Consider the following 25926-nt stretch of genomic DNA (forward strand, 5'->3'; position numbering starts at 1 on the left):
CCGGGTGCCGCCATTTTGTTTTGGCGCTCTCACAGAGGCTTGTTGGTTTATTGAATTAACATCGGATAAGTAATGTTTCATAGCACGCATAAATATTTGTTGAGATGCACTCGTGTTGTTTAAAATGTAGTTCAAGAAGACTATATGTTACTAAGCGCCTGCCAATTATATTTACAGAGTCGGCTGACTCATGGTAAAACTGGGTTTCTAGTAGCTTACACGTTAGTTGACTGATCTTGGTATGTGGCAACATTAAGACTATCCAGAAAGGAGGGGGTGATGATGATATTAAGATTTCCAGTCTTCAGTTGTATTGACTTCAAAACTGACAATACTTGTCTTACTGTTCCCAGTAGATGGCCGGGTCTAGAAGGTGGATTATTGCCTGTATTCCTAGGGGCCACAGTCAGCAGCTACTCGCAGCAAAGGATGGAGGAGGAGAGGGAATCCTTGCCATTCATCAATGGGCAGCCGAGTCTTCAGATCTGACTGTGACAAGAAAAGGTGTCTGTCCCAGTTCTCAGGCTTTGGTCTCATTCTCTCAGAAATCCAAGTGAAATATGGACGGTGTAGAGGTAGATCCCTGCTTTGGGTTTTCGTTTAAAGATGGAATTTATATACTTAGTTCTCATTACATCTGTTTGATTTGCTCAGTGAGCACAGAACTGTCTGTCTGACGACTGTTTAATATTGTTAATTACTTTGAGTTAACCCCGAGGTCTTTAAAATGTCAGCGCGTGTCTTGTTTGTCTTCACCCCAAATGAATTTTTAATTCCCTGCTGTGGTATTCAAATTTTCCAGCTAATTATAACTCTCTGAAAAGTTGTTTGCGGGTGACATGTCAAAGACATTCTGAGTTACAACTAGAAACCAACGAATGTCAGCCGTACCTAGAAAATATCACATCAGGTTTGTAAACTAAAGATGCAAAGACAGTGTGCATTCAGGAAGTCTTTCTCAGCATATCAAACATGAGCTGGAAGGAGGAAAAAAAAGCCAGGATTCTCTGAATATGCGAATGCTCAACAGGTTTGTACCAGTGCAGCCCTCAGTGCTGCTCAAAACAAATCTTTGCAGAACCAGTACTGCAGCACAGAGGCCCCAGGCCCAATGCACAGCTCCCTCCTGTTACCCCTTTTGTCCCCCAGGCCTTCAGCTAGCCTGTCACCTGTGGTTCTTGTTCCTATTCATCCCTGTCCCGCTCTTCACTTGCATCTTTCCCCTTCCCTCACATTTCTGTTGTCTCTGTACTGCTGTGCTCACGGTTGCTTTGCTCTGGCTTGTTTGGGGTGTGTGTATGTGTTGGATAGCGGTTTGAAACAATAGTTCTACTTTCTTGAAATTACTCCAGGGTTTTGAGTTCTGGCAGATGATGAGCTCAGTATCTGCAGGGGACTCATCATCAGTTACCACTGGGGAATGTTAAGAATTGATTTAACTCAGCCCATGAGCAGTAGGAAATAACATACTGGTGACAGCCTCCCCAGCAGTTGGTGTTGCAAATAGTTGAGCTGTGAGCGTAGCTTTAATTAATGCTAGGTGCTTTCCAGCTGGAGGAAGCAGGGCATCCCTCAGCTCAGCACACAGCCAAAAGATTCAGAGAAGAAACACGGGGAGGGCAGGGAAATGGGGCTGCTTCTTGTGCGTGTGACAGCAGTAAAAGGGCTCCGTGAAACCTCTCTAAGAAATGTGGCCTTGCAGTGTGTTCTCAGCACTCCAGGGGAGCCTGTTTCTGGTCCTACCGACAGGTGACATTAAGTGTGCTTTGTATTGACAATCCCTTGGCTCTGCCAACTGCGATAACAAAGCCACTCTTGGGTTTGTTGTTGCCAAGAGGGAAGGATTAATCTCCCTGATGCTGTGCCACAGACACTTTCTCATCAGGGAGGTGGGCCCTTGGAGGGGGGTTTAAAATGGAGTGACTGTGAAGGAGAGGGCTGCAGCCTGTCCTCCTACAAGCTCTGTCACTTGTTCCTCCGCTACCTTCTGTGCAAGCTCACTCCAAATCAAACTGAGCTGCTGAAACCCCTTTATATCCATCCAGTTGAGCAACAGCGGCAGCTCTGGTGCAGTCCACCCTTTCCTCCTCTAATCTTTTCTGTACCACGTTACCATTATGAAGAATAAAGAGCTGTACGGCTCCCGGTACAATGCAGAACATTTGGAAGCCCACGAGAGCTTAGTTTGTGAGCAGCTATTTCTGCAATTCCTCTTCCCCTTCCAGAAACGAAAAGAGCCCAACTGCAGAAGAAAGGATGTCAAAGAGAACATCATGGCCGTGCAGCAAGCTGCAAAGCTAAACGGGACACAACGGGCTGAACCTGCATCCAGGATGCCCAAGCTGGATAGGATAAGGCAGGGAAAGGTGGAGCAGAAAAGCAGCACTCATATTTCTTTCTTATGATGGTTGGTGTGGGTTGAGTGATTAGTGGGTTTCTTCCCCTTCATATCAACATGTAGAGAACCCTCTAACTGTTTTTTTTAACAGCTCTGAAGAGTGCGGCCGTTTAGATGCTTCCTGCAGGTCAATATTTATGTTACAATTCGATTTTCATGCCTTAGTGCAGAATTACTTCAGCGTGTGTGTGTGTGCTCCGAGGGGTTGTCAGGATCCTTTAAAGGAAGCTGTGCTATTTCTGTGTTTGTGTATGAGTTGACAATTTTAATGCAAACTGTGGTTTCTTAAAATAACTAAACCTACAGAGGCGATGCTGAGTTCCCTTTGGAGGAGAGCCTTCATCTCAAAGACCGACTGTGACTGCAGTGTGTTTCGAAGCAAGCTAAATCACCTCCTTACAGCCTTTCTCACCCTTCTTGTGCAGAACCCCAGTGAAGTGGTCTGGTCTACAGCGGTTGGCAACCCTGCCCATAGGAGATGATGGTTATGGTCCTATTCAACCTAAGCCATTCTACGGTATGATTCTCTGTGAGGCCCTTCCCAACCTTCAGGATTCTATGATCCTGTGAACTGTCCAAGCACTTCAGCTCTGGCTGCATGAACATCTTTCTCCGAATGAAAAACGTCACTCTGGGTCGCAGTTTGCCCATTCTCGGTGTTTTTCTTACACCGAGGGCAAGCACAACCCCTTTTATTTACGGCACAACCTCTTCATTTATGGCGCAGCCCATTTGGTCTGCAGGCCGGAGCCGCTGAGCTCGCAGCCCGCCTTCCCGAGCCGCCCTCACCGCCTCAGGCGCTTTGCGGCCGTCAGCCGGCGAGAGGCGGCGGGGCCGGGGCTATAACGACCTCCGGGGCCATAAGGACCTCCGGGGCCGCGAGCAGCGGGCGGAGAGGAGGGGAGTGAAGGTTCGGCTCGGCTCGGCCCCCCTCACTCGCTCCGCCGATCCCCGCCCGCCCGCACACGTCACTTGTTATGTCTCCGCCGGCGGCCGCGGCTCCGCCGGGGCGGGGACAGCGGCGGGAGGGAGGCGGGGGGCGCGCAGCCCCGCCGCGCTGACAGCCCCGCGCCGCCTCAGCGCCGCCACCCGCGGGGCAGCGCCGGCCCCCCCCGGCTTCTCCAGGCCGTCCGTCCGTCCGTCAGCCCCGCCGGGAAAGATGTGGCTGAAGCTGTGCTTCTTGCTGCTGTATTTCCTGGTGCTCTTCGTCCTGGCCAGGGTGTTCGAGGCCGTGGTGTGGTACGAGACCGGCTTCTTCGCCACGCAGCTGGTGGACCCGGTGGCGCTGAGCTTCAGGAAGCTGCGGACCATCCTGGAGTGCCGCGGCTTGGGGCACTCGGGGCTGCCCGAGAAGAAAGATGTCCGGGAGCTGGTGGAGAAGTCAGGTAGGGCCGCTTGTCCTCCTCCCTTCCCTCCCTCCCTCCCCTCGGGCCTAAGGCGGCAGCTCCGGCCAAGGACATCGCGGTGCTGCGGCGGGAGCCCCGGGCGGCGCTCGGACGGCGGCATTAGCGGCGCTCCCCGCTGCGTCAGCGCGCCCGGCACGGGCCCGGCGTGACCCCGGAGTGCCCCGAGCTCGGCACCGCCGTTGGGGCGGCTGTGGGGGGAGGCACGGGCGGGCGGCGGGGTGGCGGCGTTGAGGAGGAGGCCTCGGCGAGGCTGCCGAGCAATGGTTTCCCTTCGGGGAAGGGTTCCCTTTGGCCGGCTGAAAGCGAATGTCATCCGCCGTGAAAAACGAGGAGGAAAGAATCCAGATATCCGCAGGCTGCTGGGTTGCTATTTACAGTCGGGGCCGGCTTGTTATCCGCGTCCCTTTTCCCTACGGTGCGTTTGTTTGCTGAGAGGTGCCGTCAGGACGGCAGCGCTGTGGGATCGGTGGCTGCTGTGCGTGGAAAGCAGCGTGGAAAAGGGCAGGGAAGTGCTGCAGAAGTTGGTACAGGCTGGTTAAAGTGGGGGGCTGTGGGGCGCCGGGCAGCGCTGCAGCATTGAGGGTGCATGGAAAGTACAGATGGTGGCCCAAAGGAAAGTAGCCCAAAGGGCTCGAGATGGGCTGATGTAATCAGCGTAGTGCCAGCCAAGCAGGACATTGCTGCTTGTAAATCACTGGGCAAAGGGCTGCTGTGAGAGAGAGAAAAATCCCCGTGCTACAGGAAGGGAACTCAGGAAGCCAGATAGAAATAAAGAGAAGGGTTTGGGTGAATACAGGGAGGGCCCCAAAACGCTAACTGGCTTTAAGAATTGATGGTAAAGCTGGACATCTCAATCTAATTTGCTTGTATTGTTCGTTGTTTATTTATGTTGTTTATTCACTTTGCTGCTTCACCAGTCGGCACCAGGAGGCAATTTGGGTATTGTTTCCAATCACTTTCGCTCCTTGGCTGTCACGTACTTTCATGATGTCATTATGTTTGGGCTGCAAATGCTGCAGGGAAGTGTTTAACGCCAAACAAACTGTATTAACTGACTTAAAATGTCATGGAAACAACTCTGGTGCCAATAGGCTTTGCAGAATTTTTCTCTAATTTCAAAGTTGGAATTCCATGGATACTTTTTGAAAGCTCTCAAGCCTTTCAGCTGTAACACGGCACTTTTTTCCCCCCCTCATTTTGTAGGAAGCCTTTGGGCAAGACTTCATTTCTTCCAATTTAACATATTAGTTGCCAAAATAGCAGTTGGCATTAAAGGTTTTCAGGTAGGGAGGCTCAGGAGATGCTCATTTGCTCTCATGTGGGATAACGTCTGTGTATTCAGGAGCGCTGTCAAATTGTCCGTAGTCAGGTCAGTATGGATGGAACTAAAGTAACTTCAGTTCAGTGCCTTCCTATTGATAAGGGGTTTGAGCACCCATTTAAAATCTACGTAGTGAAACTGCCGCTTTCTGAAATAGAATGGCGATTCCTATTAGGATTTGCTGCTATGAAGTGATCTGTCACGATGTTCAAACTGAATGTCTCCAGTTGTCTCTTTTTCAGGTGATCTTATGGAAGGGGAACTTTATTCTGCTCTCAAGGAGGAAGAGGCCTCTGAGTCAGTTTCAAGTACAAACTTCAGTGGTGAAATGCATTTCTATGAGCTTGTAGAAGACACAAAAGATGGGATCTGGCTGGTACAGGTAAGGATATTTTATCATGTATTTTTTTATCTATTTATCTCATTCAAAGTAAGTTTTGAAGCAGGAATTTTGGGGAGTGGTTAACTAGTAGGAAAAGTGCACAGCAGAGAGATAGTGGCAGAGATAAACCACGTCAGGGAGATCAGAAGGAGCAAATCTGTTCTAAAACCTGAGCAAGACTGGAAGCAACAGAGTTCCTACACACAGAAGAAGAAGAAAATGTGTTAGTCGGTGGATTGCTTTTAGAAAACAGATGCTTTACAGCCAGCAAACAAGCAGAGTAGCACACACTTTAGCACACAGGCCCTGATACTGTGCACGTTTGTGTATTGTATGAAGTGCATTAGGTATATATGCTCCCAGCTGGCACAGGAGCAGTGCCTCTGGTCTTGCTCTTCTTTTATTACATGCTCAGACCCGATTGGTTTAAGTGTCTATTTATCTAAAGGGCTCAGAGCACTTCAGCATTCTCTGTTACCTCTTCACAAATGAGAGACGTGCAGCTTTCCAATCCAGAGGCCTGTTTGCACAAGACATTCTGGAAGCTCAAAGTTTGCCTTTACTCAAACCTTGTGGGCCCACTGATTAACAGCGTGCTTCCCCAGGGCTGCATGAGAAGGAGAAAACATTCAGGCTGCTGCAGATGAGGCTCTGGAACAATTTATCATCACTCTTGGGAACATATGAGAACGTAAGATAAGTAGTTTAGATTAAGAATGTGAAAAAATACTTTCCTTCACCAACATCTCCATTGCTAAAAGATCTTTTTAGGTGAAAGTTCCCTGCCACCAGCCACGGTGGGCAATCAGATTTTTCCACCAGGTAATTCGTTGTTTAGTTGACAGCTCTCCTTCCTGCATTACACGGTTTGTCTGATCTCCTCCCTTCATGTTTTCTATTTAAATTGATTATCAGGATTCAGTGACTTTCTGTTACTAGAGCTCTGCTATCTCCACCTCTGAAGCAGGCAATGAGACGACAGATTACCTTTGTAGTCAAAATGGTGTTGGCAGTTTGGAAATGATCACTGAGTCCAAACTTCAGCTTTAAATCGCACAGAAGGGGATCCTTCAGGCAGAGCGAGGGCTGCTGTTGAGTGACACTGTGCTCACTGTGCTGACAAATTCATATGTGAGTACAATGTGAAAGAACTCCTCTCCATACAGTTCAGAAGAGGAAAATGTGGCGGTTCTCTGTTGTCAGATGTTTGCTGAATTTTAATGGTAATATATTTTCAGCCAGCTTGGTAATAGCCAATCAATCAGGCTGCGTTTTGATATCTCACATGTGATGAATGTTGTCATCGTCTTGGAAATATTTGCACAGCTATTCAGTTGGTCACAATAGCTGTGGAAAGAAACATTATTGGAATTTACTGAATAATTTACTTGCTGAATGCTGTTGGTCTCTTTCTCCGCAATGAAAACCACTCAAGATATCACATTTCTTTCTTTCGTTTTTGCCTTCCCTCAAGTTTTCATCGCTGTGTTTTCATTTGTTTCCCTCACCGCAATTACTTCACTCCTGCACTGGGTTCTTTGTGTCCTTTCACAGGTTTTTCCATGCTTTTTTTTCATGTGCTTCTTCCCTGCAAGTCTTCCTGTCATCACTTCCAATTGCAACTCCTGATTGCTCTCATTCTCCTTTAGGCATACTGTGGAAACAGCTGCTCAGGTCAGAGTTTAGGTAGGGGACAGGGCAGGAGAGAGGATGCTTTATATAGAGGCTCAGTGACCACAGAGAAGGGGGGAGCATTCCCTGCTCTGTTGTTGCTGCTGGCTGGGAAGCAGAAAGGAGCTCCAGGTTCTTTCCCGACCCTGAATCTGTTCCACGTGGGCTGGGAAAGCAGTGGAGGGAGAGGAGCAGTTCTGGCTCAGCTCACACAGTGCATGTTGGTTGAATTGGTCTGGAAGACTTCATGATGATGTATCAGAAGATGAAGACTCGGAAGATGATTTTAATTTTCCAGTGCATGTAAATGAGATTTCTGGGTGGTAACGTAATAGCATGTCCTGTCTGCAGAGAATGTGAGTGAAATGAGGAAACTACGATTGTTTCTTGATGTGTCTGATAAATTCAGAGGTGAATTTTCATTTAGAGCCAACAAGATGAATCTCTTGAAAAAAAAATCAGAGATCAGATACAGGGAAACCAAATGTTCTGTGGCTACGTTTTGTCTTCTGGAAATCCGTATGCAAAGAATTGAGGTTCAGTGGTACAGCAGTATGTTTACCAATGTAGCTGCTAGCAAGTGTCCTGTGCTCCTGTATGGGGCTTCCGTAGAGCCTCAGACAGCAGCACGTTCTCTCTTATTATCTCATGATCTCATCACCTTTCCTTTTATGTTTTTCTTCTTGCTTGCCAGCTGCTGTTATGCACTTCCCTGGTGAGCTGGAAGGATGGATGGTAGCTTCTGGTGCAGAGAATGGTGCAGTTTGGTTTATTGGCAGAGGAGTAACACAGCATTCTTGCTTTTCCAGGCTCTTATATACCTTACCACTCTCTGGCTACTCACTAGAAGTCTATCACATCCAACAGTGTACATAGCCATTAAGGCTTTGTAAAAACGTACAGTCAAGGATCTACAGATTAAAAGAAAAATCTCTTTGAATGAAGATCAAATCTAAATTTATGCTTTTCTTTTGTTTAGTAAAAGACCTTTTGTAACATGGTGTTAGAAAGAAGCAAAGAGAACTTTATTCTTGGCTTCAGGGCAGCAGGAAAAACATGTCCAGCAGCCAGCATGGCTAGGAGAGATGCGAAAGATGTGACCGTGGGTGGAAAATAATAGCACCGTGTCAGCTGGAATAGATCTTCAGGATGACCAATCTAGCCAGCAGCATGACCCACCATGTGCCAGCACTGAGCCACATCCCTTAGTGCCATGTCCGCATACCTCTTACATTCCAGTCTGTTCTGCATCCAGGTTTCACATTCAAGTGGTGTAATCACAGAGGGAGGGATGTTTGTGCAGAGTTTTGGGGATCTTTCTTCTGTTTTGATTTGCTTTTGCTTGCATGCAGAGTAATTTTCATATTTGCCTTCTCAAATTTGCCAGGTGACTGCTTGTTCTCATTAGAAGGCAATTAGGTGTAAGCACTTAGCCCATTTAAAATACGTTATTCAGTGTTTGTGCCATTTTTTCCAGTAGCCCTTCAGGATCATTTACCATAGGATCCCCCATTTTAGCTTTCAGTATCCTTCTGGAGAGCCTTCTTCTCCTGCCAGAGGTGTAGAATACCATCAGCTGAAGTGAAATAGTCCTAACAGTGCCTGCATATCTTTGTGAATTCATTATAGCGGCTCATTCATTTTCAGCCCTTGCGTGTGGAGAGGACTCAACAGGGCTGTTCAGATTGGTGGGTAGAACAGCTTGCCTGCCTTGAAAAGCTACGTGTAATTTCCAGGTAGTTAACTGTTATGTGCTATGATGGATGCACTCTTCTGTCTCTACCTATTTTAACTGAATTTCTCATCGTTTCTTTCCCAGAAAAGACAAGAAATGAGAAAAAAAAACCAACAAAACGCAGACATCTTTAATCCATAGGGATGGAATGTGAATTAGTTGTGAGTCCTTGGGACAGAGTGACTGTGGAAATTCAGTTTCATCAGCACAGAGCAGAGTGATCAGCTGTGTGTGAGATGTCTCGGAATGAATGAAGGTGCAGACATTCTTGTATCATCATAGAATCATAGAACGGCCTGGGTTGAAAAGGACCACAAGGATCATCTGGTTCCAACCCCCTGCTATGTGCAGGGTTTGCCATCCAGCAGACCAGGCTGCCCAGAACCACATCCAGCCTGGCCTTGAATGCATCCAGGAACAGCATAAATAGGCTTTTCCCCATGCTTCTAGTAGATAACACACCAGATCGGTTTTAATTAGATATATTGCAGTGACTTGTCCCAATATCTCTACTGTTTTATCTGTGGAAGCATAGTAACATAACAGTTAATGACAAAAAAAACACCAACCAACTATGTAAGACACACAGGAAGCTTAATTAATGGACTAGTGTTCTTCAGCTTTTATATCTTTGTGGATGAAGTCTTCCACAGAGCATGTGTGCTTTGTGCGGTGCTATAAGGCTGCCTTTGCTCACCTACCCTCTGCAGGCACTCTGACTGAGTTCCTGGACCTGTGTGAGTCTGGCTATCTCAGACTGGAGCGTGCTGAGCCGTGCTGTCAGCTCTCACACACGTGTGACCTTACCAGTTCCTTAAATAAGTTAGAAATGGGTTTTGCTTTTGGCAGAATCACGCAGATCTTTCCAGCTCGGCGGTCTGTGTTCCTGCGTGCAGGGATTGCCTTGCTGACTGCTCCTCGGAGGGCCGCCTGCATGTGTTTGTGTGCAGAGGGTGATGATGGCTCTTAAATTCCCCTTACGATTTAATCTGTGTTACAGCTCCCCAGTGTCCTGTCTTGATGGGTACTTGGAGCTGTCTTTGTGGCCAGGCTGTAAAACCAGGTTTTGCCTATTTGGGTGTATTCAGAACGTTGTGTGCTTGGTATGAGCAGGTGTGCCTGACACCTGGTATCTCGGCTAACATCCAACTTGGATAATGTTGGAGCTTCCCTTGGTGCTTTCATTTGGATAGCTTTCTCTTCCTTTAATGGCACACACTCATGTCCCATATTGGCTCGGAGATGCTGCCAACGTGAATATTTTTCCATCACAAACAAAAATATACTAATGTAGAAAACACGTGTGCATTGCTTAGCTCTGAGCTTCTGCCTTTCTATTTTGTTTCCTTTTTTTCCTTAGTATTCCCATCTCTGGCGCAATGTAACAATACAAGCAGAGCGGCTCTTAATCAAACCAGCCAAGCACAAGGGTTGTTGAGTAGCCAAGTAAATAATCTGTCAGGTTGTTTTTCTCCGTGGTGCTGCTGAGGTTACTTGAGGTTTCTGAGGCCATTGGAATGGGTAGTAACTAGATTTAAGGAGTGGTTTTTAAATGTCCTCTACAGAGCTGCCTGTCAAAGGTCTTCATGGTCTGTATCCTTCAGCACACTTTGCTTTGCTATATGGAAGCTCTCTCCTCCATCTTCCTTGAGTCTCTTTGACAGTCATTACAACTTTTACTGGTACTTATCTTCTTAAAGTTGCATAGAATAATTTAGACAAATCCTTAACAATAGCTGGGAAGTTACAGTGCAGCTGCATCAGTGGAAGTTATGAAGTGGTCCCTGTGGTGTCTGTGCATCTACTTGAGGAGCTTTCCTTTTGGATTAAGCAAATTGGATTAAGCAAATGACTGTTTACAGAGGGTGGATAGTGATAGGACAAGGGGGAATGGGTTTAAGCTGAGACAGGGGAGGTTTAGGTTGGATATTAGGAGGAAGTTTTTCACCCAGAGGGTGGTGACGCACTGGAACAGGTTGCCCAAGGAGGCTGTGGATGCCCCATCCCTGGAGGCATTCAAGGCCAGGCTGGATGTGGCTCTGGGCAGCCTGGTCAGCTGGTTGGTGACCCTGCACACAGCAGGGGGGTTGAAACTGGATGATCTTTGAGGTCCTTTTCAACCCAGGCCATTCTATGAAAGGTCTCACTGACACTGTTTTATTTTTTAAAGCATTTATGTTTCTTCGGGTTATTTGTTCTTAAAGTCTGTTTGCTTCTTTAATGTCATTGCTGTGGCTATTTTAACTTATAGATCAAAATGATTCTATTAATTAGGTTCTTAATTGGCGTCGCCTGTTTATATCCCATGGGACTGTTCTAATTCAGTGTCAGAAGAACTCTTTCAATGCAGAAGCTACTGACACAACTGCCAGCTGAAATCACCAGTCTGTTCATACTTCCAAAATGATATCTCCAGTGTGTCCCTCCATTCATATTTTCTATTGGCCTCACGTTGCACCAGGAGAGATTCAGGTTGGGTGTTTTAAGAACTTCTTTGAAAGATGGTCAGGTGCTGGAATGGGCTGTCCAGGGAGGTGGTGGAGTTCAGGAAGCATTTAGATGCTGTACTGAGGGACGTGGTTTAGTGGGGAATATTGGTGATGGGTGGTTGGTTGGACTGGGTGATCTTGGAGGTCTTTTCCAACTGTGGTGATTCTGCGACTCTAGAATTCTATACTTTTTGTTGTGTTTGTTTTCACGTGGTATCTGACACCATCTTTTTAGGTTTATGGTTACACAGTGGAAAGTGAAAAAGAAACTTCAGTCACAAGGCATAGAAATCGAGGAGCTCTCCAAGACTGTCTTTCTGTCTTTGCTTTGCACTTCTTGGTAGCATCTACCTTCAGTATTTCACAATAGTTGCTTGGGAGTCTCCTGACCTTTTGGTGTGTTTTGTGGTCCTCCCAGATTCACAGATGACGTATGAAGTCTGAGACTCCAGAGGAAGCTCGTAGATAAATAGAGTCCAATGAGGGCCGAACCTTCTCTCCGGTTTCTTCTTCCACACTAGTTGTTCCACTCATGCAGATTGACATTGACATGAAGAGGAAGCACAGTAGTTCTGATCCAGTCCTCTGGCCTGGGTTAGGTGTACAGTAGGTAGCAGATGTATTCCCTGCCATAGGGCTGTCAAATGGCAGGGTAGCTTTGATCCTGTTGGATTCTCTTAGCCCATTAAGATGATTAATAGATTAATTGGATTATCTTCTTTATATTATTTGTCACTCTGACAGATGACATTTTGCAGAACGTGAATGCAGCTAATAACAAGAAGAGCTTGGAGGGCTTTTATTCCTGTAAATGTCACAGATGTTTCCCAGCCGTGCTGGCTCATCTCATAAAAGATACCTGGCTTTTTTTTTCTTTGAGATTTCTCTTGATTTCTCCAGTTTAAGTGGAACATGAGGCCAAAAAGGACCTTCTTGATTAGTGAGTTCACCTCTCTTAGGCTGTGGAGTACATGTTTATAAAGTGGCTTGCTCTCTCTTTAAAATAGGTTGTCTGTGTGTAGTATTCCTGTTGACTGTTCCATTCATCTTGGAAATGTGCCTTGACTTTAGGCCTAAGGGTATTCATGGCTAATTTGTTCTGATTGTGCTTGAACTGACATTGCCCTTCAATTCCAGCGACTCCAAATGCCTGCCTCGCTACTCCCAGCGCATGAAATCAATCAAGCAGTTTGTTTTTGCCAGGTGTAATATTTCCTAGTGCTCGCTTATCTCACAGCCAGTTACAGCTGATGCCGTACAGCCCCGCTGGATCAGCTGGCAGCCCCACAGAATTGTAGGGGTTGGAAGGGACCTCTAGAGATCATCCAGTCCAACCGCCCTGCCAAAGCAGGCTCCCACGTTTCGCATCCCGCTGTGTTTCCTACCTGATGAACTCCGGGTGTTCAGTTTGCTATTGATTTCGATTTCATTTCTGACGCTCTGCTCTGTGAGCTTTGTGCAGCCCTTCCTGTATGGCATTATAATCCTCTTTTTTTCCCCGTCGATGTGCTCCCCTGCTATATGGCAGCTGTGAATGGCTCTGGGCGTTCTACAGGACGGGCAGTAATAAGGACAGATACAGAGCAGATCTCAGAGAAATCCATCCAGAACTCTGTTAATATTTTTCTGGCACTTGGATATTTTCTTGCCTCAGCCAATTTCTGATTTACTTTCTGATGAATTTTTTACTCATTACTAAAGTTGATCTCCATTTCACCTGCAAGCTTCCCATGCAGCACTGCGCCAGTGCTCTACCAGAGCATGAAAAGGTGACTGCCTCTCCTTTGTCTTGCAAATTGAGATTGGTTATTTGAACTCTCATCTTAAGCAGGAATGATACAACTTCAGTTATTCCAACCTGAGCAATTCTATGATTCCATGCTGAAGGGGATGGGAAATTCCATCATCTCTGTGCCTTTAACGTTTGCTCTGCAATTGGTTGGGATGAAAGCAGTGGGATGATTTCTTCACTCGCTCTTAAAAATAGTTACTAACTCTCCCATCAGCGCAGATCGCTGTGATGGAGGTTTTATAAGAAACGTTTGCAGGTTGATCTATAATTTCATGTGCCCGTTGTGTTACAGTTCTGCTTAGTCTGATTCAAAGTGCATGATGTCATTTGAGCTTTGTTTCCATCTCCAGGTGCCAGAAACATGCTAGCCTGTCCCCAGCCAGCCATCCCCTCATCATCTGACAACAGATGCGGAGCACTGAGTTCATTTTTGAGACAGCTTTTCCCCCTTGCTTAAAATAACAAAATCTGGATTGCTTTGATGCCTTGAAGAACTTGCAGGCCTGTTGTGCATTCACTCACCTGCTCTTGTCAGCCGCGGTTCTTATCAGCTAAATGTCTTATCTGATGAAAATTCACACTTCTTCACTAAGTTCTGTTACAAGTGTTTGTAAGTTATCTTTAGACTGGATTACGTTGTGGTTGCTTACCCTGTAGTTGACACCCTCTTCCACAGAGATGATGGAGAACCGTGTTCAGTGCTGGGGCCCTCTCTGAAAGAAAGACCTGGATGCCCTGGAGTGTGTCCAGAGAAGGGCAGTGGAGCTGTGAGGGATCTGGAGCACAGATTTGGTGGGGAGCAGCTGAGGGAGCTGGGATTGTTCAGTGTGGAAAAGGGGAGGCTCAATGGAGACCTCATCTGCTCCCTGAAAGGAGGCTGGAATGAGGTATGAGTTGGCCTCTTCAAACAGGTAACAGTGATAGGATGAGAGGGAACAGCCTCAAGTTGCAGCAGGGGAGGTTTGGGATGGATGTTAGGATAAAGTTCTTGTTAGAAAGAGTGGTGATGCATTGGCACAGCTGCCCTGGGAGGTGGTGGAGTCACCGTCCCTGGAGGTGTTCAAGAAATACATAGGTGTGGCACTGAGGGACGTGGATTGGTGGGGATGGGTTGGACTCAATGAGCTTAGAGCTTTATTTCAACCTTTATGATTCTACGATTGCTTTCCCAAGTGTCTCCATGCAGTGAACTCCCCATGCTGTCAGTGGGTGCTGCCTACAAGGAACAGCAACAGTCATCTTTGGTTGTGTTGTTTTTTGGTAACGATGGCATAAAAAAAACCATGAGCTCAGAGCATTTTGCGAAGTGTGCAAAACCACAGGAAAGTTCTATTTGGTTATGAGACAAAAACTGCCAATTCTACCCCCATCTTCCAAAGCAACTTTCTCCAAGAGCACAGACTTTTTGATAGGATGGGAATTAGAATCACACCATCACAGGATCCTTGGAGGTGGAAGGGACCTCTGAGTGCTATCTAGTCCAACTCCCCTGCAATGAACAGGGAATCTACTATTAACCTAGCCTGAAAATCAGGCAGTGCCAACAGCCAGTGAGACAAACATGGTGAGACACCTGGTGACCTCTCTGGGCACTGGCAGCGGGTACTATAGTGCAGTGTAGTGTAGTGCAGTATAGTATAGTGCAGTGTAGTGTAATGAGAAGGATCTCTTAGCACTTGGCCCCAAGAGTACTATATTTTCCAATGTTTTGTTTCAATACTTCTTAATAAAATGTAATGACTCCTCACTATGCCAGGTGCCTTTATTGTGCTGTAGTAGCTTTGGGGATTTATTGATATCAATGTCTCAAGTTGACTTTAGGAATGTGATCTCTTTGGCTTGAAGTGTACAGAAGGAAGAAATTGAAAATGCCCAGCAGGTGATGTGAAGAAGCCTCAGCAATGTCCCCAGCTGGTTGTCTGGGTGCCTGAAGGTCACACTTAACCCATGGGCAGGCAGGTTACGTCAGGCTTTAGCTCTGTGTCTCTATGCAGGACATCCTGTGCAGTGAATCCATTTCTTTTCAGTTTCTGCATGGATGCTACATAGCACAAAGCAGATACACTTTTGATTCTCCGAGGCCGGGCGTGCTTTCCAGCCCAGTGTCTCAGCCTGTACACAGATTGCTATTCATGCTGACAGCCTAACTTAGGGAGGAGAGCTGACATTTCAGGTTATAAAGCCCAGTTCAATGGGAGCAGTTCAATGGTGGGTAAACAAATACCTAACAAATACAAGTTTCAAAACTTGATTTAAAAACGTGTTTCAAGTGGTTGCCAGTCAGCTTGTGGCAGCATGTGAGGCACTTCTAAAATAGAAACCGTGACGGCTCATGGCATAACGCATGACCGGTCATGTCATCCAGCATTACCTGCAGGCAACAGACAGGCAGGTTCTCCTTTTTTTCCCCTTCCCTGTACAGTTATTAATCAGTCCTTATCCTTTGTCATTTGCACCTGTAGTCGCTTATGTGTAAGTAACCGGATGTACTTCTTTAATACAGCAGGTTATGGCAAATTAGACCTTGGGATCTATTCACAGTGAATTACCAACTTGAAATTGCAGGTGGGACATGGGAGTTGGTGCAGCAGTCACATAACCTCACGGACTGAGTCACCAGCAGATGATTTTTGGGCATGATCTGGGAGTTTAATTATTAGTTCCCACTGCTCAGAGGTGGTTGATGGCAGGATAAACTGATATCAGGTACAGACACTATACCTGTATATGTTCTGCCTGCTTTGAGACAGCGTTTCTTTGGTGTACCTTAACTTAAAATGGCAGTGTGCGTTTTTGCCTCTCTGCACAAGGAGCATTTCTGTCCTAGAGTGTCACTCATCAAAGACTCTTGGTGAGATGATCTGTTCTGGGTTCCTGTTGTATTGTCTAAGGGAAGGGGAAGACGATATCAAGAGTGACCAGATCTCTCTTTTCATGAAATTTGCTCTTTATTTTGGAAAGCAAACGTACTGTGACACTGAATTATTATCTTTTTTTGCCAATAGGTCATAGCAAACGACAGAAGTCCACTGGTGGGTAAAGTCCACTGGGAGAAAATGGTGAAGAAAGTATCGAGATTCGGCATCCGTACTGGGACTTTTAACTGTTCCAGTGACCCCAGGTATATTCTTAAAGGATTATCTAAATCCAGAATATTTAAGGCTGAGCTGTATTCCGGCAGCAGAGCTTTCTACGTTGTAAAAGCAGCTGTGATAAAAGGTGCTTTTATTTATATCTCTGCTAAAGTCTGTTCAGAATTCTCTGCTGCATTATTTATCAGCATCATAAACACAGGCCTGCAGCTTGCTAAAGCATCGTGGGGGAAATACATGATTAGACTGTGTAGGGCACCATACAGCAGTGGTAGAGAATGAGTAGAAGAATCTGGCCTTCGGGCATTCATGGACAGGAGCTGTGCTTGCTTAGAATGAAGCTGCATACAGCCCATATAAGAGAGCTCTGGGTTGTAGAGTTACTCTTTTGTCATCCGGAAAGGAGAAACACAGGTGAGCGTGAACCTTCAAACAGTGCCTGCCATCCTGTTCCTTGACAAATATATGCCTGCTTCCATATAAACATGAACACACCCTTTGTCAGCAGACAGCGTGCTGTGCAAGACTCTCTGTTGTTTACATATGATTTCAAATGAGGAAGAAAAGCATAGTCAAAGAAGCTGTTAACAATTCTGTGCTGCTGCAGAAGCAGTCGTTTTATAGCATTTTGCGGGAAGCATTTGCTTCACATGACAGGAAACCTTGTCTAGAATGCACCTTAGGTATCTCAAATGCTAAATGTTTACAGAGATTGCAATATTAATTGAAAGGGAAGATTCTTACATAGTAAAAGCACCGATATCTGAGCATCTTGAAACTTCGGCAACGTTTCTCTTTGCATAGCTCCTGACTAGCCTCAGTTTTATCGTAGAATCATAGAATCCTCATGAGTTCATCCCATCTCTGCCTCTGCTGGTTTTATGGTGAGCTCTCACCACACCAATTGGACTGCCTGCATCCTTCCAAAATGGCCCCAGTAAGAAGCGCGCACCCTTCTCACTTCATTGAAGCAGCTGTGAGCGCACCATTGCCCTGTTGAATTCACCCTGCTGCTGAGTGACAAAACTGGGTTGGAAGGAAGCACTGGAAAAAGTTATCTGAGAGCTGCAGGACACTGACTTGTATTGTAGTGGTTATTTTCTTGGCCAGAATGCCTATGAAAATAGCTCCACTACCAAAGCTCTGTGGTGTAGAGAAAAAAGTCTACTTGCGTACTTCTCAAAGCCAGTTCCAAGGCAAGGTGACTCTAATGTATGGCCTTGTTTATAATAACCAATGAGAATGAACGCTGCGCCTCTTTCAGCGTTTGACAAATGCATGTCTGCTCACGGCTTTCTTGTAAGATAGATAACAAAGAGACAAAAGATGGATAAAAGAGATAACAGATGTGTTGTAAGAATAAGTGCTCTCTGTCAGAGCCTATTGGATGCCTGTATTTCATGCTGTTATCTGTAAGAACTCCCAGGTGCTCACCGTGTCTAATTTTTGGGCTCATTAAGGAGATGTAAGGACTGCAGCTGCAGGAGAATACGGCTCCTAATCTAACTTGCCATTTCCTTTGCAGATACTGCAGGAGGAGGGGCTGGCTGAAATCCACCCTCATTATGTCAGTTCCACAAACCAGCACCTCCAAGGGAAAAGTCATGCTTAAAGAATACAGCGGGCGCAAAATTGAAGTGGAGCACATTTTCAAATGGATCACAGCCCATGCTGCTTCTCGGATCAAAACCATTTACAACTCTGAACATTTAAGAGAAGAGTGGAACAGGAGTGACCAGTACCGTGTGAAAATATACCTATTTGCCAGCCTCGACCAGCCTCCAGCCTTCTTCTCTGCACTAAGCGTGAAGTTTACCGGGAGAGTAGAGTTCATTTTTGTGAACGTGGAAAACTGGGACAATAAAAGTTACATGGCAGAAATTGGTATCGACAAGATACCATCCTACATACTTAGGACTCCCGAAGGGATTTACAGGTATGGAAGTAATGCTGGTGAATTTGTATCACTGCGTGCCATGGATTCCTTTTTGCGCTCGTTGCAACCAGAAGTTAATGATTTATTTGTTTTAAGCTTAGTTTTGGTCAATCTGATGGCTTGGATGGACCTGTTCATTACGCAAGGCGCTACTATAAAGCGCTTTGTGGTTCTTATAAGCACTTTAGGGACGTATAATTCACTGCTAATTATTTCCTGGCTACCCGTGTTGGGTTTTTTGCAACTACCTTACTTGGACAGCTTTTACGAGTACAGTTTAAAACTCTTCAGGTACTCCAACACAACTACGTTGGCTTCTTGGGTAAGAGCCGACTGGATGTTCTACTCTTCACACCCAGCGCTCTTCCTCAGCACGTACCTTGGTCATGGTTTACTGATTGATTACTTCGAGAAGAAGAGAAGACGCAATAACAACAACGATGAAGTCAATGCTAACAATCTGGAGTGGCTCTCAAGCCTGTGGGACTGGTACACCAGCTACTTGTTTCATCCTATTGCTTCCTTCCAGCACTTCCCTTTTGACTCGGATTGGGACGAAGACCCAGATCTGTTCTTGGAGCGTTTGGCTTTCCCCGATCTCTGGCTTCACCCTCTGATACCAACAGATTATATCAAAAACTTACCAATGTGGAGGTTTAAATGCCTCGGCGTCCATTCGGATGAGGAAATGCTGGAAACCCTTCAAGACAGCGAAAGTGACTCTGACAGTGAGAACAGAGAGGTCTTCAGCAGTGAAAAAGACATCTCGGAGGACGATGAACCAAATACATTTCACAGGCCCAGGGCAGGAGACCCTCGCTGCCGTGCCGACAGCTGTTTGTGCGCCAGTAAATGTTGTTCCAAGGAGCCGTGCGAACGGAAAGCGAGGTCGTACGGGTCGTACAGCACCGCAGACGAACCAGATTGGTCAGCGTGGCCCCCCGAGATGTTGCACTGTACGGAATGCGTGGTGTGTCTGGAGAATTTCGAGAGGGGCTGCCTGCTGATGGGCCTGCCCTGCGGCCACGTCTTCCACCAGAATTGCATTGTGATGTGGCTGGCAGGCGGGCGGCACTGCTGCCCTGTATGCAGGTGGGCTTCATACAAAAAAAAGCAGCCATACACGCATCCACAGCCTTTGTCCAGTGATAGCCCGTCTTAGCCGCGCGTCCGTGTCCTTTGTCAGCTTCCAGGCTGTTCCTGCTTGCCTTGTAAATGTTAGTCACTTAAAGATTACGTGGTTTGAAGTTTTAGTTTAAATGTTAGTGCAGTGAACTAAAATATACACGATGCTAACGTTAATGGCAGAGTTGTTTGGTTGCCTTGTGTGTTGAACTGAATGCATCCTTACCGTACAAAATAACTTCTTTTCTTTTCAACGTCCGGAAACTCGACTCTGTTTTTTTTCTAAGCACAAAATCAAAGCTCCACCAGAAGCGTGTCCCAGCAAACGTTTACAAGTGAGGAGACGGGGGGAATCTAAATTCTAATCGGAGACGATTGCTTCATTTAAGTGTTTCTTATTTTAGAGTCTGTTCGGCACATCCGCGTTGACGTTGTGAGATGGCACCGTTTCGAAAGAGATAACGTGAAATAAATTATTTTAAAAGGAAGATTTGTAACGTTAATTGTTTTGATAAATATTTTGTGCGTGTAGCTCCAGGTGTCTTGCTGGTCTGATTTATCTGTGAAGACAATAAAAACATAACGCAACTTTTGTGACTAATAGATCATCTCCTAGGGATGCTGGGATTCGTTTCTGTGCTGTGAAGGTAGCTGTGGCGTCCCTGAGCTTTGCAGGGGAGTTGGATTAAATGGCCTGCAGAGGTCCCTTCCAACTGGAAGGATTCTGTGACTCAATGCACAATGGTTTAAGCTGCTGCCTGCGGCACTGGAGGGCCCGGGTTCGAATCCCCCCTGTGGCGCAGGGGTAGAAGTGCCGCTTCGCTACACAGGGGGCTCGAAACCCGGGAGTTGGACTCGATGATCTCTAAGGTCCCTTCCAACTCGCACAATACTATGATACTATGATAAGGCAGTGTTGTCTCACTGAGGTTCTCTGCTCCATCAGGGGTTTCCTAATTGATCACAGATTGCTTTCTCAGAGCTGTCTCTCCAGTACCTCATCTGCAGACATGAGGAAGGCTTCGTGGTCTCCAGCCTCGAAGCAAACCATCATGAAGCAGCAGAATGCCATTCATTTCACTTCATCACCATCACGAAGCAGCAGAATGCCACGCATTTCACTCCATCTCCTCCCCAGTTCTTGCCCGTGTGGTACGGAAGGAGGATAATCAATGAAGACAGTGGAAAGCGTAAACGCAGCTCCCTGGTTCAGTTCTGATCCATCTCCTTACGGTGCCTTTGGAGCCATTGGGGATGTGAGTGCTCACAAAGCCCCTTAGCACTGACCTACGCAGGGGACCGACACACACAGCCCGTGCCAGGCAGTGCTGCTGGGCGGCGGGCCGGCCATGTTGTTGAGCTGTATTGCACACCTGTTCCAGATGAAGGCTTTAATGAGCTCGTCGTGCTCTCCTGATCCAATTCGTCTTATCAATGCCACGAAGTGCTGCTTCATTAGCAGCAGAGACACAGAGGGCGCTTCCATGTGCGCAGATAATTACGGCCCGCGGGGGGCGTGGCCTCCGCCGAGAGGGGGCGTGGCTAATGAGGGTTACGCCCCGCCCACACGGCGACGTTTAGGGCGGAGGCGCACGCATGCGCAATGAGGCCGGGCGGCGGCCATCGACGCAGGCGCAGAGGGCTGTGAGCCGCAAGGCCCCGTCAGCGGGCGGGGCGGGTTCCGGGATGGGGCTGTTCGGGAAGACCCCCGAGAAGCCGCCCAAGGAGCTGGTGAGGGACGGAGTGGGGCCGGGACGGGGTGCGGGGTGCGGGGATGGGACCGGCCGTGGAGCGCTGCGGGTTGGTGCTGGGGGTTACAATGCGGGTAAACGGGCGGCCATAGCGAACCTACGGCGTCCGAACGGCAGCTAACGCGGAGTTTCTCGTTTTGAGGTGAACGAATGGTCCCTGAAGATCAGGAAGGAAATGAGAGTCATTGACAGACAGATCAGAGGTGTGTGCTGCTGCCTTTCCTTTGTGCTGCCCCGCCTTCCTTGTCATAGAGTCATAGAACGGCCTGGGTTGAAAAGGACCTCAAAGATCATCCAGTTCCAACCCCCTGATACGTGCAGGGTCACTAACAAACACACCAGGCTGCCCAGAGCCACATCCAGCCTGGCCTTGAATGCCTGCAGGGATGGGGCATCCACAGCCTCCTTGGGCAACATGTTCCAATGCGTCACCACCCTCTGGGTGAAAAACTTCCTCCTGATATCCAACCCAAACCTCCCCTGTCTCCATTTAAGACCATCCCCGTTGTCCCATCACTATCCACCTTTGTAAACATCTGCTCCCCCTCCTGTTTAAAGCTCCCTCCAAGTATTTGGAAGGCCACCTTCTCACAGCAGGGGATGGGCTGTAGTCGAATAACCCACAGTAGTTATTGCATCTGGGATGGAGGAATGAGGTGGGCCTGGGGCCGAGTTGGTCCGTCACACAGAACCATCCTCATCCTGAAGTTCTACATGTGGGATGTTCTGTGTAGGTGTAACGTACCCACATCGCACCTCATCACGTCAAACTTGGGTTTGCCTTCCCAGAACCTGAACCTTTCTTTTCTTTGAACATACACTCCACAATATGGCTGGGTTCTTTTCCTTCCAAATCCACACAGCAGGACGTAAGTTGGCTGCTCTTCTTCTTCCGTACTCCAGATATTCAGAGAGAAGAAGAAAAGGTGAAGCGGTCCATAAAGGATGCTGCCAAAAAGGGGCAGAAGGACGTCTGTGTGATCCTGGCCAAGGAACTGATCCGCTCGAGGAAGGCTGTAAGCAAACTCTATGCCTCCAAAGCTCACATGAACTCCGTTCTCATGGGGATGAAGAACCAGCTTGGTAAGAACTTGTGCGCCCCGGTGCAATGAGACCCCGAGTTCCAGAGGCGAGGGCTGAGTTTCCATTTAGAGACAGTCATCTGTAGGATGAGTTGAGAGAGGTGGAATTTGGGAGCAGGTTTCTCTTGTTAAAGGATGCTGATTCTGGGGGGGTTCAGGGCCTGGGGAAATGCAGTTCTGAGTCCCCACATCCAGCCAGGATGGGCGCTTACCTCCCTGTAGGCTCACTCAGGCAGTGCATGTGTCAGCGCACCATAGCACACAGCTTTGAATGGGCATCAGCAGCATCGACAGCTCGGTCCTGATCCTCCTCTCTGGTTGATGAGGACCGAGATCCACAAGTAGAAGCATGTATGTGATCTGACGTTGCCAGCGCTTACAGTGTGATGGCAACGAGGAAGTAAACACCCAAACTCTGGGTTAATAAGCTACTGAACCTTCACATTTCAAAGGTCAAACACGACTCCCCACATACCCATTCTTGCAGATTGGGATTTCCCTTAGGAGGAAAAATGCAGAGCAGCCTCCATGTTCTGCTACCAGCACCTTCATCGCACTGTGGATGCTCTGATGTGCTGACCAAGCAATGAGAAGGAATGTAGAATTCAGCCTGGAGTTTGTATTGAAGGCTGTACATTTAAAATCAAATGGCCTAAATGTCAGTTTTTTATCCGTGTTTCATCTTTGTGACGCGGGGATCGTTCAGGTTATTCTCTGCCTCTCCTTCACAGCCGTCCTCAGAGTAGCGGGTTCGTTGCAGAAGAGCACGGAAGTCATGAAAGCTATGCAGAGCTTAGTGAAAATCCCTGAAATCCAGGCGACCATGAGAGAATTATCCAAAGAGATGATGAAGGTAAGATCTGTAACGCGGATCGGGCTGAACAGGGGCTGGTTGTCCAGTGAGCCAAAGCGCTGTGCAACTTGTACCATTATACAGCAGAACGCTTCGGCCCTGTGCCTGCAGGCCCTGTAGGGGGGTGTTTTTAAACGCAGGTGGAAAAGAAGGGAAGCTTATGTCAGACACAGATCTGACGGCCTGTTCTATAGCTTAGGCTTTATGTACAGATGCCTCTGTGGCTGCAAGCTTGCATTAACATGGGTTCTAGATGTTGTAGGTGTTTTGGCGAACAACAGAAATGAATAACAGCTGCAGGGTGTGAATGGGAGAACGTGCTTCTTTAATCCTCATTTCTCGCTGCTTTCCCTGTGCACCAGTTGTACAGATACAACTCAGAACACAGGCGGGTGTGTTGGCATGCAAGCAGCCGGTCTGATTCAGAAAAGCTTGAGCAGTGGTTGGATGTCCTGCATGGGCACAGTCTGATACTCAGTGGGAAATGACCGCTCTCCTGTTTGCAATGGCATCACCTGCTGTCTTTTTGTTCCTGTTAGGCTGGTATCATAGAGGAGATGCTGGAGGACACCTTCGAAAGCATGGAAGATGAGGAGGAAATGGAGGAGGAAGCAGAGATGGAAATTGACAAAATCCTGTTTGAAATTACAGCTGGTGAGTCTTTGTGGGCCACCGGGAGCCCAGTGAGTCCAACCACCCCAACCTCGAGGGCCTGTAAAGTCAGACTGTTGTGTGTTACCTGACAGGGGCTGGCGGAATTATTGAAGCACCTGTACCTAAAAAAGCTGCTGATTATTACACGACTGACTGCTCATAAGGGCTCTGTTTGTGTCGTCCACAGGGGCCTTGGGTAAAGCACCGAGTAAAGTCACGGATGCTCTTCCAGAGCCAGAACCCATGGGAGCGGCTGCTGCTGACGATGAGGAAGAAGACATTGAAGCAATGCAGTCGCGACTGGCTACCCTGCGTAGCTAAGGAGGAAACGTGTACAGTCTGCCTTTCTTTCCCACGACGGGATGTTGTATCTTCAAAATGCAAAACTTAAGATGTGCAAATATTTTACGTAATATATATATATTTTTTCTGCCTGAGCCCCGTGTTCTCCAAGGAACTGCCGTCATCCATCTATTACGTTATGTAATAACGCTGCTGCTTCCTGGGGGCTGCGGTCTCAGGAGATTATTTTATCCCCCTTTTCATTCAGCCCATCTCATGTGGGAGATGATGGTGAAAGGGCAAAGGTGGGGTAACGTGATGTATTTTTAGATAGCGGGTTTGGAAGTATATTCTTGGGGAAGGATGTTCCTTGAAGCTAAATGGCACTTTGGCTTAATCAGCTACCAAAAATCCTCCGGTGGTGTAAGGTCTTTGTTTTACTGACTCGCTCCAGATTTGATTAAAGCTGCTCTTAAAGTGATGGGTGGACACAGCTGCTCATTTGCACTAGAGAAGTGAGAAATGCTCAGAACTCCGTTCTGTATGTGGTATCGTAACACTGAAAGCTGAGGGACGCTGCATCTGTCTGAACATCATCATAACGATACCACGTACTTCTAACATCATCATGACCAAACCAGGTACTTCTAACATCATCATGACCATAGCAGGTACTTCTAACATCATCATGACCATAGCAGGTACTTCTGTGCCACACTCGGTGAATTCAGCTGCTGTTGAAGTGACACATTGTTGGGGTTTGAGTCCACCCCACCAAATGCCTCCTCCCAGAGGAAAACTTCAGGTCTTGATGCAGTAGATGCAGCTCACACCGCCATGCTTCCTCTGTTCGAGCAGGTCAGTAGCAAAGTAAGCAGTCTCTAATTGTAAGCCAGACTTAGTGAATAAAGTTAGGAGGAGGCAGACAGAGCTGGGTGCTGCCCAACAGCTTCCAGTCTCAGCTGACAAAGCAAGGAGGAGCCAAGTGCTGTTCCGGTTCATGCTGTTCATGCACAGCCCACAACAGCCCTAATGCTTCTGGGTTGGGGCCCAGCTTTGGAGCAATGAAACTCAAGTGCTGCCTTTCTGCTGCAAAGCGAACAAAGAGCTGAGTGAGGGGGCAATCTGTTTCTTATCAACTTCACAACTCAGAAAGGAAAAACACCTGGAAAGTCACAGAGCAGCAGTAGTTAAAAGCTGGGGTAAGATGAGGTTATGTAACAGCAGGGGTAAGGAAACTCAAAATCCACCTTCAACAAGTGGATCTCCTCAGAGGTATGTGCACATGTGTGTGTGAAATCAGTGTGACTCATTGCACTCAGTGCTAAGATACGCATCCTCCAACCAGATCCAAGAAAGGCAATTAAGCTGCTTTATTTCATTTCCTTGAAGCTCGCTACTGTAAGAATGAACGCTCATCTGAAACATGGGTGTTGTCTTGAAGGGTTCTTCACGGCTTCAAACACAAAGTGCCAAGTGAGAGTTTTGTTTCTCCTTGCAGGAGGCAGATGGAGCAGTTCCAAGGTGGCTGACCTCATTTCTGCCAGCTAAAGACCTCAGCAGGTAAAGAAGGAGGGAAGTTCCCACTGAACACACACAGCTGTTCAGCAGACTTCAAGGCAGCAGCAGGAGTTCAGTGCACGGGAGCATCTCGGTGCACACTGAGCTACACCACAGTGCCTGCACTGACCTGCTGCTGCCTCCCGTCCTCTCCCCGAGGAGCTCACACTGAGTTCAGACAAACAACTTCTGGCTCACAAAGCTGCCCTGTGCCTGGCTCAGCCCAGCTGCTGCCCTGTGTGTTTCAGTGCTCAAAGGGGCGCTGAGGAATAGAAAAGCTGATTTGGTTTGAGCTTGTGGCAGTAGCTGACAGCTGCATTTCTTCTCCTCCGCTTGTTTGTACAATTAGTGATGTTTTGGGGCTCCACGTCATTTTAGAGCAGTGTGCTTTGTGAAA

The 25926-nt window shown here is 47.3% G+C and overlaps 1 protein-coding gene across 3 annotated transcripts; it reads left to right on the plus strand.

Annotated features, from left to right (window-relative positions):
- Window positions 1–3229: 3229 nt before the first annotated feature.
- LOC140251589 (charged multivesicular body protein 3) lies at window positions 3230–24450 on the plus strand. 3 transcript variants are annotated; one of them, XM_072335550.1, is made up of 7 exons: window positions 3424–3783; window positions 5368–5507; window positions 21241–21301; window positions 22002–22181; window positions 22912–23033; window positions 23573–23687; window positions 23875–24450. In XM_072335550.1, exons 1-7 carry the CDS (start codon window positions 3558–3560, stop codon window positions 24006–24008), a joined length of 978 nt encoding a protein of 325 aa, XP_072191651.1. In that variant the 5' UTR covers window positions 3424–3557; the 3' UTR covers window positions 24009–24450. The 3 variants fall into 3 exon arrangements, with proteins under 3 accessions (XP_072191649.1, XP_072191651.1, XP_072191650.1); XM_072335549.1 differs by lacking the exons at window positions 3424–3783; window positions 5368–5507 and adding an exon at window positions 20934–21078; XM_072335548.1 differs by lacking the exons at window positions 21241–21301; window positions 22002–22181; window positions 22912–23033; window positions 23573–23687; window positions 23875–24450 and adding exons at window positions 16200–16315; window positions 17812–19835 and having other exon boundaries at window positions 3230–3783.
- Window positions 24451–25926: the final 1476 nt, after the last annotated feature.

This window comes from Excalfactoria chinensis, chromosome 4 (genome assembly GCF_039878825.1).
Source record: "Excalfactoria chinensis isolate bCotChi1 chromosome 4, bCotChi1.hap2, whole genome shotgun sequence".
Lineage (NCBI taxonomy): Eukaryota > Metazoa > Chordata > Aves > Galliformes > Phasianidae > Excalfactoria > Excalfactoria chinensis.

What these genes read in the sequence shown, in the direction of transcription:
- LOC140251589 (XM_072335548.1), top strand. Translation starts at nt 3,558, where the DNA reads ATGTGGCTGAAGCTGTGCTTCTTGCTGCTGTATTTCCTGGTGCTCTTC. An exon ending in GGAGCTGGTGGAGAAGTCAG is followed by an intron (nt 3,784 to 5,367) that starts GTAGGGCCGCTT and finishes TCTCTTTTTCAG; the next exon opens with GTGATCTTATGGAAGGGGAA. An exon ending in AACTGTTCCAGTGACCCCAG is followed by an intron (nt 16,316 to 17,811) that starts GTATATTCTTAA and finishes TTTCCTTTGCAG; the next exon opens with ATACTGCAGGAGGAGGGGCT.